The sequence below is a fragment of the Polyergus mexicanus genome, unplaced genomic scaffold, assembly GCF_030449975.1.
Source record: "Polyergus mexicanus isolate NDT 795.1 unplaced genomic scaffold, iyPolMexi1.0 SCAF_15, whole genome shotgun sequence".
In the NCBI taxonomy this organism is placed as follows: domain Eukaryota; kingdom Metazoa; phylum Arthropoda; class Insecta; order Hymenoptera; family Formicidae; genus Polyergus; species Polyergus mexicanus.
The window spans coordinates 3,059,750-3,072,693 of NW_027223335.1; the positions used below are offsets into that span (position 1 = coordinate 3,059,750).

Genomic DNA, 12,944 nt, shown 5'->3' on the forward strand with positions numbered 1-12,944 from the left:
TCGTTTGATCGAAAAAGCTCAGGGGACCACGGAAAAATTTTATGTCGCATAAACATATATAGGCGTTTCGTTAATCCAGGTTGCCATGTGAGCTTTTTTACACGATAGCTGCTCCGATGTTGACGTCAGCGGCGGAGTTAAAGTGCGCGCGTGATTGGCAGAACTATCCCCGATATGCTTTGTTCGATCCGGCTAGATATACACGAGCGTAAAGTGACCGTGTCCGGCAAAAGATAAAAAAGAAGCTATCAAAAGCTATCGGTGCGCGACGCAAAGTGTGAGGGAGATCCTGTGCGATGGATCGAAAGGAGTCTCAGCCCGGTACATCGGCCGCCTCGTCTATGTATACCGGCACCCTGCAGCTTCGCTTTAACGTAAGTGAATAAAAAGGGGCAAAGCGAATACAGAGAGAGAGAGAGAGAGGGGGGGGGGGCGGGGAAGAGGGAAAGAGAAAAAGAATGGAAGAGATAGAATTCTTTGAAACTGGCGAGAAGCTTTGCGCGGGCAACATTCGCCGGGAACATACTCTCAATATCTGAAATTGACCACATTTCTATCGCACTCGATGCGAAACTTTCGCGTCTCCTTTGGATTCTTTCTCGTGTTTCATGCCAGGAAAAATATATGAAAAGATAAGCAAATATGCGTTTTAATCCCTTACATCTGGAAATAATACAAATCGCATTGTTATGTAATTACGATACAAGAACTGACGACGATCGTAATTGCTTTTCGATTTGTCGTTTATTGTTTAGAAATTAAATTTGTAACGATTTAAATATGTTTATAATATTTTATTATTTTTATAATAATATTTTTTTATAAGAAATAAAGAGAGAGAATTTGAATAGGTTTTTTTTTTTTTTTTAAATTGCATATGAAGTTACATATTTTTATATAAATTGCTGGCATGTTGCGTTAATCGTGTTTAGTAACTATATCGTGATTGTTAAACCTTTGAAAAAGAAATGTTGCGCGAAAGATGTCATTATCGCTGGAAGAATGGTTAGAGGAAAAAAGTGCGTCGCCTTTGCCATCGGTACATTGGAGAAATATTTTGAGCGCTCGTGTTGTTCAATAATTCCTTCGCTTTGTTCACGACTACGCAATAATAGTGTCCGTTTGAGGCACGTTCGAATTTTCCTTATCGCCACGTCGCGTCGAGACGCTTACACTTCGAGCGAGAGAAAACGCAATTTACAATGTTGATGGGAATATTTCATACTAAAACTACAACGATGGTAATATTGAGGATAAACATGCGAAGAGAACGAAGGTGCAGTGAAATTTTTCGTTGGTCGCTCGTAAGTCAGCTCGGCGAGATATCCTCTGTTGTGCAACCGTTTCTCTTTTCCCGTCTTCTTTATCTTCTTTTTTTCGTTAGCGTATTTTTATTTTCTTCAGAAAAGCAACCGTTTCTGCCACGAGGTTGTCCGATATCTTGCCTCTTCCTTATTTTCGTTATATGAAGCGACTCGATCTTTTTTGCGTTCGCTCATGGTTTTTACAGTCGCTATTTTCTATTTCTCAATGTGTCAGAACAGATATTGCTTTTTCGTGTCGCGGGCAATCGTGGAAGATATTGATAGAAAGATATAATTGAAGATTATGTTATGATGTTGTATGACGCTGTAAGAATGATATAGATTTAATTAAACAAATAGGAAATATTGTAAGAAATTGGGTGACATTGAACTTTTATATTTTTCTAGACGTCGTATCAAATAATGCACGAGCTGATCGAGAAAGTTGTGCATCTCACTGCGGTCGCCACGCTGCACTCTGAGTAATGAATGACATTACCGTGTAAGATCCATCGCGTCGCTTATGAGAGGGAATATTTCATAGTTGGAAAAGTTATTCCTGTGCAACTACCACACTCTAACCGGCCGTATATCCTCAGGTCGAAAGATGAGACATTTCCCATAAATCATACGACAAGTTCTTATTATCTTTGCAAATATTTTTTAATTGATCTATATAAATGGATGTTTCATGTATGTTTTTTTCCATAAAAATTTTAATAGTAGGAAAAGGGAGATTATAATTTTCATTAAATTGCCTTATTAAATTTGTGTCGTTCACGCACACTGTTTACGTTATGTATTACTTCATACAAATTTTATTACGGACTTGTTGCCGGCAATAATCGTTTTTTTTTCTCGTAATACGAATAATAAACATAATTTTCTCGGGATATTTATTTAGTCGCTTATGGGCGTTTCGGAGATACGAATGTTGTCGGAACGTCGAGGCGCCAACTTTTACGTCGAACTTTCTACTTACTTGCCGGTAAATTGCTTTTCCGCGGAAACATTTCGAAGGATTGCGCTAAATGGGATGTCAAAAGTTTTGTTCGTGTCCAATTTTCTTCGACGAACTGTTTACTCGTGGTCTGATCGTGAACGGAACTTATCCCTTCTGGGAACACGCGCCTCTTACTCGTACGTGTAGCGTATATTTATGCGAGGCATTTAACGTGCCATTATTCTTTTGAGCTTGGAACTTTAATAGGGCCACTGATTTTCAAAGATATTTTCTTATACACGCAATGTGGCTAGAATGGAATCAATTTTCATATATATATGTAATAGTGCAAGAATAAAAGAGATTGTAACATAAACGCGATTGTAACGTCATTTGAAAGCGATAAAAAAGATGTTTATTACTGTCTTAAAGAAAATATTTTTATATATTATATCAGCATTTATATAATATAATAAAAATGCAAATAAGAATAATATCATAAAAAAACAATTGGAGATTAAATGTTAAAAAGTTTAATATTTTAACGTATCATTCAATTAGTATGTGCATTTCCCATTTCGATATTGTTGCTTTTCTTATTACTTTCATTTCATTATGTATCTCTTGTATTTTTTTTTACAACGTTATCTCTTCACCGTTACGTAAATTTTCCATCACATTCTTTGCACATTGACGGACTTCAATGGACTCAAGCGAGTTATGCCGTGAATATTATTGTTCAATTAAAGCTTTATTACGCCCCGAGAAATATATAGTGCTCGCATTTTATAGTCGTTCAAAATGTTTCTGGTGTGTTAAATCAACCTTGAATTTTATACTTCGCAACATTACGCGAGATTCATATATTCACACATCACGCTTCATTTCGTAAATCGTATTCGAGTTGTTGAATCTACATCCCGTTGATGTTATTCACGGACTTTCTGACAGATTATATCGGAGCCATTTCGCGAAGATTAAAACTTAATTGCCAGTGTATGAAGTTTAACGTGCCCGATGGGAGATGAAGGAAAGTGTCGTTAAGAGGAAATTAGCCGAGTTATCTTGTAACGCAGTTTAATTCGATTTTAGTTAATATAGGAGTAAATTCATTTGACGGTATATCAAGCAAATTATTTTGCACGAATATTATAATCAAAATGTGCTTCTCATGATACATATATATATATATTTAATTGTTTTTAATGATACTAACTTTATTAGTTAAAAGAGTTACTTAAAAAAAAAAAAAATTTACGATATTGTATATAATATATATCCATCAGTAATCTTGTGGTATATCTCTGTCTTTTTTCTTATAATAAAATAAATACATGCACACATAATAATTTATTTGTATTAACAACAGAGCAATGCTTGTCTATTACATGCAACTTTAATATTATTCTTCTATCGAAAGTGTGCACATATGGTATATTAATGTATGGATATAAAAATCAACAGTTTATATTATATTATCAGGAAGTATAGTCTGGCATGAAATTTATAGTATTTAATGCATTGCGAGATACAATATAATGACGATATTAATTTAGTGATTTTAAATTGGTAAAATTTTATAAATAATTAGGCGGTGTTTTGAAATTGACGTGAATTTACGAGTCGTTTTTTCTATTAAGAACAAAAATGCGGAAATTTTCATACACGCATGATTACTACTTTTTTACTTTCTTAATTTCTCTTCAAGGTAAACGATAAAGTTCTTTAACGATAATGGTCGGGACACCTGATATCCGATGAAATTCTCGCGACTCCTGTTTTATCGAATTCAATCCTACGGGATTTCCATCGGTTACTACTGGAGAATCGAAATGTGTCAGGCCATTGGCTCCTGCTATTTGAATGGATCGGAGTGAAGTGCTCGGTTAACGTGTCCTATCTACGCTATACGGTCACTCCTCAATTTGACTGACATTCTCTTTTGTTCACCTGGCTGTAGAAAGTATATAAGTACGAAGAAAAGAGTAAGAATAAGTAAGGCAGAAGTATAATGAAAAGACTGAAAGATTAAAAATTGTCTATTTTCAATTATCATTCATTAAAATGATATCTCTTGTTTAAAAATTTATTTCACCTATTTTATGCTTATAAATAATAATTCTCACAATTAATAATTTACAATAATAATTTATGTGATCTTAAAAAACACAATGAGCTTGTAATTCTCCAAGTTTTCTGATATTTTTCTCACAAAGATGTAGCAAAACTCTGCATGTATCATAGATTCTGTTAACCTGAGCGGAACTTTTTGGAAAGCGAGTGTATATTCAGCTTTCTGAGCGGCCGGTGACACGGAAGTAACGCGCGATCGATTATGTCAGAGGGATGTAAATAACTCCACTTTACATAGGAAGCGGAAGTACAAGTATCTCTAAGTGGATTAACGATTCCCTTTAATATATCATAGAATATTAATTCGACGTTTGAATATAAATAGAATTGCCATAATTGTGATAATTATTATTATCGATACTTTATATCTTTTGTCTGATAATGGCATTTATTGATTTATTGAAAAGAGAAATCAACTGCTTCTCAAAATAAAAAAGAGAAATAAAAAAGCAAATTATAATCTTTGCATTTTGCTGATAGATGAATTTCATTTGCATGCCAGATGAGAGTAGATGCGTATGTATTGTATAATGCTAAGCTAAGATGTGCGATTATACAGGGTGTCCCCAATTTAAATGGCAAAACTTTAGGAGCGTGTGCTAAGAGGGACCGAAAAGCTAAGACGGAAAGTCCTTTAGAGGTTTGCTCGTTTTTGCTCCATTTTGGAGAAAATCACGAAAAAAGAAACAAAACAAGTTTTCGTTTTTTAACTTCTTTATTTACATTTTATTTATGTTATCATCTATTTAATGAAGATATTGTTTAAAATGTTGCCCTCTGGCAGCAATGCAAGCATTACATCTAGCACTGATCTCATTAATTGCAGCTAGACATTGTTCTAGTGATATTTGGTGCGCTGCATCTATGATTCGATCTCTTAATCGCTCTCTTGAATTGATTGGCATCGTAAAGAATAACGTCAAGTGTTTATATATGTAAGGAACCTTGAAGCAGAAAGTTTATTCCGTGCCAATCGACTCGAGAGAGCTGTGAGAGATCGGATTTTTGCGATTTTCTCTAAAATGGAGCAAAAACGAGCAAACCTCTCAAGGACTTCTTGTCTTAGTTTTTCAGTCCCCTACACGCTCTTGAAGTTTTGCCATTTAAATTGGGGACAGCCTGTACAATGCCAGCAGACAAGTTAATCTGATAGTTTTCCGGCTAATTTGTGTATTTAGCGGCTATATATATTCTATACGATGGTTTCGAGAAGATCCCCCCAGAGTCTAGCGAAATTGAATGAAGTTGCTAGCAATAAGGTAAAATCTTCTGAGACTCTTTTGTACTCGATACATCAATTATCGATCAAAGATACGTTCAGTAATTTTACGAACGAAGGAATTGGTTATTGGATACATAGAGGCAGAAGTTACGCGCGCGTGTGTGCGTTAATATCTTTTGAAATTCCCTGCTCGTTGAAATTAGTTCATCGAGTTTTTTTTTTCTTGGCAGCGACATTTGATATTGGAAAAGTATAACTAAGATTGAATGTAATGAACATTTTATGGTTGATAGACATTGCGAAAGTTAATTCGATCAGAGCAATCAAGTGTAAGAATCGGATAAGGATTTTTCGAGCACTTGTATGAGAAGGTATCCTTTTATCTAGAGCAATGCGGATTAGTGAGGCTTAACATAATTATTGTTATCATACAATTTTTTTTTGTGGAATTGAAGTTCTCGCCTCGACATTATTATGTTTTATTATGTTGAAGAAAGGTCTGAAATTTATAGAAAAATTTTAAGAATCTAAATTTATAATTTGCAGTAATTTATTAATTATACTTTTTTTTTCTTTTTTTCTTTCGTATCATGTTACGAAATTACAATTTTGCTTCCAAGTTTCTCTTTAATGTACATCTAAGACAAGATTGCACGTTAATTAAACTCGCACACATTACAAGCTAATATGGTGATCTATATATGTGTCTTGATGAAAGGTCATGTAATGGTTGCTACAACGAACCGCGGAAATAGAGCTCAGTATCTCGAAAGCTTACTAGCGATCGATAGGTTCGTGCGGTAAAAGGCAGCTATAACAGCAAGGTAAAAACAGGTGATCGACCTGAATATTTCGTGGAATATTACATAAGAATATTAATATCCTCTAAGAGCTCGTGCTTTCGATTTTTGCTTTCGCGGTCATACAATAGAAAGGAATTGATTTTTTTTTTTTTTTTTTTGTAAAATTTTTATCTACACAATCGTTTATACGGATATAAAATTGTTGCAGAAAACTGTAAAAATATTTTTTTCAAGAAAAATGTGTTTGAAGTGAAAAAAGTTGTTAAAGCTTTTAATCTGATTAAAATTTTTGCTTTTGTTAGTTAATATTTTTACAGTCACATTTTTATTTTGTGCCAACATTTTACATTTATTGTTTAAAAGTATTATGCGGCGCACATATAACATACAATAAATTAATTAAACCTTATGATGGTAATCAACGTATCGTGAAACAGAAAATTGAGTCGATTTACAGTAAGTACGAAGTTGAAGTGGAAATCGCCTCAACACTTGATGTTTTAGAAGCTTGTATATGCTTTCAGTTGAACTTTTAGACAAAGAATGTGTCGCGTAGCCTGACTTCTAGTCATTAGGTTGCAATTTGTAGCAGTTCGAACGTCGCATCGATTATAGGCTATGCGCTGCGTCACTGTTGCGTGCGATGGGAACCACGGTTTTGCGTTAGTTGCTATATATCTTATGGCGGGGGTTATTAACCTCATAATAATGTCATTTTGATTTATGTTGCAGAATGTCTTGCGAGAGCTGGAGCAAAAGAAGCCGCAATTGGACGAGCTGGTTCACACGGCCGAGAACTTGCGCGCCGACACGAATCGACAACAGTTACACGGCAAAGGTAAGTTTTTTTCTTCACGATTGTGTATTTTCATCATCCGTTTAACAATCTTAACGATACGTAAAGCTGATATTTCGCCTGATTGCGGTAGCACAAGTTTATTTTAACGTTTTCGTTAGATGTGGGTATTCTTCGATAATTGATTATTATATACGTACGTATATAATATTAATATACTTCAATTTTATAACAGAATTGTATAACTGCTTCGTAATGACTAAACTTTTTTTTTCTTTTCCATAGAGAGATACGTTATCTTTAAAAACGCTCAGAATTATCCCTATGTAATTTATGTAATTTTATTATAGAAACAATAGATTGCAAATTGTCAAGAACTGAATGAGTTGCTTTTTGAAACAAATTTACAGTAGATTTTGATCTTCTATTAATCAAGCATGTTATACGAAAAAATAAATTGAAATATATATATAGAATATTAAATTATTTATAAATTAGAGATATATTCTATATTATCTTTTTTTAACACTTTGTTAATTCTGTAATCTACGCTTCGTTCACGAGCATTGACAATTATTTTTAAAAGAGTAAGTTAATTTAATATTGATTTATTTGTGCCGGACGTGAATTTTCTATGAGATGGATAATGAAAATATTTTCACGGAAAGCATTCGATAAGTGCATTGAGATCTAATGGATTTAATGAGTTTCTGTCGTTATAATTGATACTGGAAAAGCAATTCTGCCTGCACAGCACTTTCCGCAATCGGGCGAAGTTTAGAAGTTTAATTATCGGCTATGATTGCTCGCCCGAAGACTGTAATAAATTGCAGTTACTGCCGATCGATGTAAATTCGGTCTGCAAATTGTTCCGAAACTAATTGTCGTATACCGATTTATCATCGAATGTCGAACGCCAGGAAAATGCATCATGAAGGCATTAACACTGTTTTAACCGCGACACTTTTTATAATCTGCAATGCCATTTAATTGCGTATTAACATTCTACACATTAACACGCTACTTATGTTGATATATATACTGATATGTTTTATCGCAAACGAAATATACGCGGCAATTGTATAATCAGATCATTAGAATTATACAATAATATATATCAGAATTATAATATAACAGAATTATAATTCGCCATATTTGTACGTCTTTAAACAATTTAAATTAATTAATTCGGAAATTTCCTTCTCTCGCGCTTCTACAGACTCTTGAATTTCATATGGATAGATGCAATTTAAAGTCAACGAAGGAGATTATTTGCGCGAAGCCGCTAACTATCTTAAGTCTTCCAAAATGTTCTCTTTCCTCATTAGGCATTGTTCGTACTATATTAGCATTGCGGTATTTGTCAGGTACTTCCGGTTCTACTATAGTGTATGCAACTAGATGATCCATTGTTTTCAATATTTTATGAAAATGAGAAGAATATCCCTTTAGAAACATTTTTGTGTATCATAAAAGAAAAAGAGAAAAGGAGAAGAGGAGAGTAATTGAAATTGTTATAATCTTAAATAATTATTTAAATATAAATTTTTGAAATGAAATTTATGAATAAATATATTATTCATATCTTATAAATGAATTTATTATTATTTTATATTATTATTAATTTTTTATATATAATATATATATTATTGTATTTTACTATTTGATTATATATAAATATATTATGATATTTTTTTTTACGAAAAATGAAGTAGAGAGAGTACGTGGATAAAATTGAACAAATTCTGATTTTAATCGAAAACAAAGTAGTGCTATAAAAACACATACGAGGCTTTTAATAAATTACATTGATCTTGAATCTGTTGAGCTTTTTAGTGGCGGACGAGACTTATCATGCCGCTAATCATTCGTTAGCGACCGGACTTTACTTGAGGTGTGCGGAATAAATTTTTTCCTTCGACCATAGATTACCGAGGGTAGCGTGTCTGCCTTCTGGACTTGAAATGGCTTAACACGCGAGATTGATTCTTCCAGTAACGTAACATGCGCATATCAATCTTTTGGAACATGGTTAAATGCGCGTCTTGTCTATATTTGATACAATAAGTATCTTTTATTTAGCTGTATCTTTTAATACTTTTCGTATTTAAAATGAGAAAAGTATATTTCCAAGTATATTAATTAAAAATAATTTTAGAGAATTATAATTATATGTGAACGAAACAAATCGACATTGAAAATTATTTAGAAGCAAAGTTAATTTTTGCACACAAATTTCATATCGCTCCAATACAGCGTTTCTCATAACTGTATATGAAATAAAAAGACTTAATTATTAAATTGTCAAGAACGATTCAGCGTATCGAAGCAACCGTGTATTGCCGGTTTCGCCAACATTTTTCATAATAGGCAGGTTATCAAGAGCGCATATATGCCACGGAGTATTGGCCGTTGCCTGCCGGACTTTAATTACAAACACGAAACGTACGGAGCACGCTACCATCCGCACATTTCACTTGTATAGATTACCATGTTCTTCCCCGACTATACGCTGGTAGAGCTGCTTTAAGTGGCGTTAACTCGCACCGTCTTGGAATTGCCTGGCAAAGTTGTCGGTATTCTCTCAACCCGGTTTCTACGATGTTTTAGCCCCTTCTAATCAGTGTAGATTTATGCGCCTCGAAAGATATATACGATGCATCGCGAGTCTCGTACGCTACGAAGTCCTAAAAAAAAAAAAAAAAAAAAAAAAATCTAGCATTGATATTCCTCTGGCGAATGACATGATTGATCTTTTATAATTCATCTTCTGATAGATACAAAAAAAAATTAGACGATTAATAGAAACGTAGATATTCGAAGGTTTTGATTAGCAACATATATCATGGATGTAATATATTTTTTCTCCCTGTCAAAGTTTGCGAAAACTAGTAGAATTCTATGTCCATAAATTTTTATTTGCTGCACTGACATTTTTTTATTTCAAGAGAAACTTGAAACTTTTGTTGTAGTTTAGCTTATAAATTAGCGTCTGTATGTATATCCATGATATTTACTTGTCAATAAATTTTACTGTAATATCTCACGAAGACTTTAAGGTAACTCTAAATTACGGTATATCCCGAACTAGGAATAGTTTACCAATGCTATCTAATCTAGCGCATACGTTTGCATATTTCATTCAACGCTTAGCTCATAAATCAAGAATATCAGGTAGACATAATACATTTAGGCCACATAATGAGTTAATTGCTGCTGGGTCTGGAATATCGCTGCCGGTTACATATGGCTACTGGCTCTTACAATTTGGCCAAATAAGCTCAGCGATTTATGTTCAATCCGGTTGGGAGTTTCAGAAATCGATTTGTCTCAGGGTAGTTTGGATTTGTTCGTGCTGCTCGGTATAACCACAATGATCGATATTTGCGATATTCGGCGTTATACGATTAAATATTCGATGAGGCTTCGATTCTTATCACGATGCCCGATAAATTTATCTAAGGAGAGCGAAATCATAACTTTCGCTCGAAAAGATTTTAAGGGGGGTGGGGGGAGGATTTCAGTAGCTACGCAAGTATCCGAGCGGATATTTTCTACGAAAGACCGACTTATCGATTTTCTTTCAATCGTTTTCATACCAGCTGCCTATCTCCCACACATACGTTGCCTCCATTCTATGAAAGCTACCTAGGTAAATTCTACTAGCATAGATACTCGTCGCATCGATTCCTTCTCGTTGAATTCCGTATTCACTACCGGCACTCCTATGACTTCCCTGATGAATTGGTAGAGAGAACGAAATGGAGGAAAACGTCTCGAGATAAGCCTGCCGCCGCCTGTTTCTATCTCCGCGGCTAAGGCGCATTGCCGGGAGAAAATTCCCCCTCTCGTTACTTTCCACGCGTAATCCCGCTTTATCAACGCTGTTCAAAATTAAAATCGATCAATTAGTTCAACACGCCACGATCGTTATCACATTCTGTTCGCGACTTTGAGAAATTTCCTTGTCGTTTTGAAATCGATATACTTTACGACTAAAATTTACTCTCATTATTCTCATCATATATTGTGATCATTTTATGAAATTTTTTTTTATTAAAGATTTAGAATCATTAGAATAGATTTTATGCATAAATTTTGGACTAAATATAGACGTCTCATTTACACGCAAAAATATTGAGAATCTATAAAAAATGCATTTACATATTTAATATATAAAATAAAGTTTAATTAATATCGATATATCTTAATATACGTACTTCAAACATTTCACGGTATCCTTTATGGAAACTAATATCTCAATGAGATACTGGCTGAAGAGCCAGTTTAGATATCACAAGGAGGATTTTCGTGAGTAGATCGACGTTACTCCTGGATGTGGATTACAGACGCGTATGTATCGACCACAGGAATATAATGGTGCGTGAGGTAGTCCGATTGATCCACACATTAGGAACGTACGCAAGAAGCACTTCAAAGCAACAATATGTTCGCATACAGCAACAATATGTTGCACATAGTATCTATTATAATTTAATATTGACAAGTTAAAGGGATAAAGCGTATCTGTAAGAAGTCTTCTTAACTAAGTTATGCAGTTACGATACGATGCGTCGTAATATGAATCTAATTGTTTGATGTTTTGCGATGCTAAAGATAATAATGTAAAAATAAAGATAAAGATAATGATATGAAAATGTGATTTTTTTCAGCCATATTTAACTTCTTAGAGATATTTTTCGGAAATTTTTCGTGATATGATAACGTGACGCAAAATCGGTATCTTCGCTAGTCTTTGCTTATTTTATGCTTGTTTTTTTTTGTCGTCGCTTCATCTAATTCGCGTAACACGAAATAAAACTGTTATTTCGCGAATGGATTTACCGTTTGCTGCTTCTGCCGTGAAAATGTAGTTCCAAAAATACAGCGTGCACGATTGTACGATAGACGATTGTTAAACTAATAAATTCAGGTTTCGGGGGATTACACTATAAATATTCGACATTGCTGATACGCTTGCAATAAAAATATTTTCGGCGTGATTTTCGTTATACGTCTTGACAATTGCACCGTATTATACGATATATCAAATTTATCATGGCTGATAAATCCTGTTTCGATTATACGACGATTTAGAAAAATTTCTTTCACAGCTGTTAAGATACATTCGCAAGATTATACAACCTGTTGCAAGTAAATGCAGAATCCGATACCTTTAACGCATGTCATTTTATAATAGAATCGATGAGTTAGCATATTTTTTCCATACCAGTTTAGCCATCTCAGACCAGTGGTTATTCGATTTTGGCTCGTTTGTGGAATAAGAGAAACTCAGCAGAAAGATAAACCTGCCTTTCGTCAAGTTTTGATCTGCATTTTCCATAAAAGAAGCTTTATTAATAATATATGATTGAGTAGCACATTTATCCATATAAATATTTATTCAATTAGTTTCTTTAATGAATTAAATATCTCGTTTGACAAATGTAATACATTTATCTTTCATATATATATTTGTGAGATAAACTTATATTTTAAATATTCTCTATTTCTATCAATCAGATCATGTTATTTGTAAAATACAGAAAGCATAAGAGAATTGTTTTAGATACGTTGAAAGCAGATGAATGTTTTGCAAGACAGGATTAACGATAATTTCCATGTGAAACGGCAACATCTTCGGTTTCACGAGGAGTATCAACGTAATGCTTGTCTTGGCACATGTTATATTCTCGTACATTCTATGTTGTTATCGTCGCTTCAAAGAGCGAGCACGTTCGCC

General features: G+C 33.8%; 1 protein-coding gene across 4 annotated transcripts in view; it reads left to right on the top strand.

Moving 5' to 3' along the window:
• LOC138939822 (dystrophin, isoforms A/C/F/G/H) overlaps window positions 1-12,944 on the top strand; it is a 413,267-nt gene that overhangs the window by 109,977 nt on the left and 290,346 nt on the right. For all 4 annotated transcript variants that reach the window (XM_070308019.1, XM_070308020.1, XM_070308022.1 and 1 more), the window contains one exon: window positions 7,138-7,243. In XM_070308019.1, coding sequence (XP_070164120.1) covers window positions 7,138-7,243 — 106 coding nt within the window. The remainder of the gene's footprint in view (window positions 1-7,137; window positions 7,244-12,944) is intronic.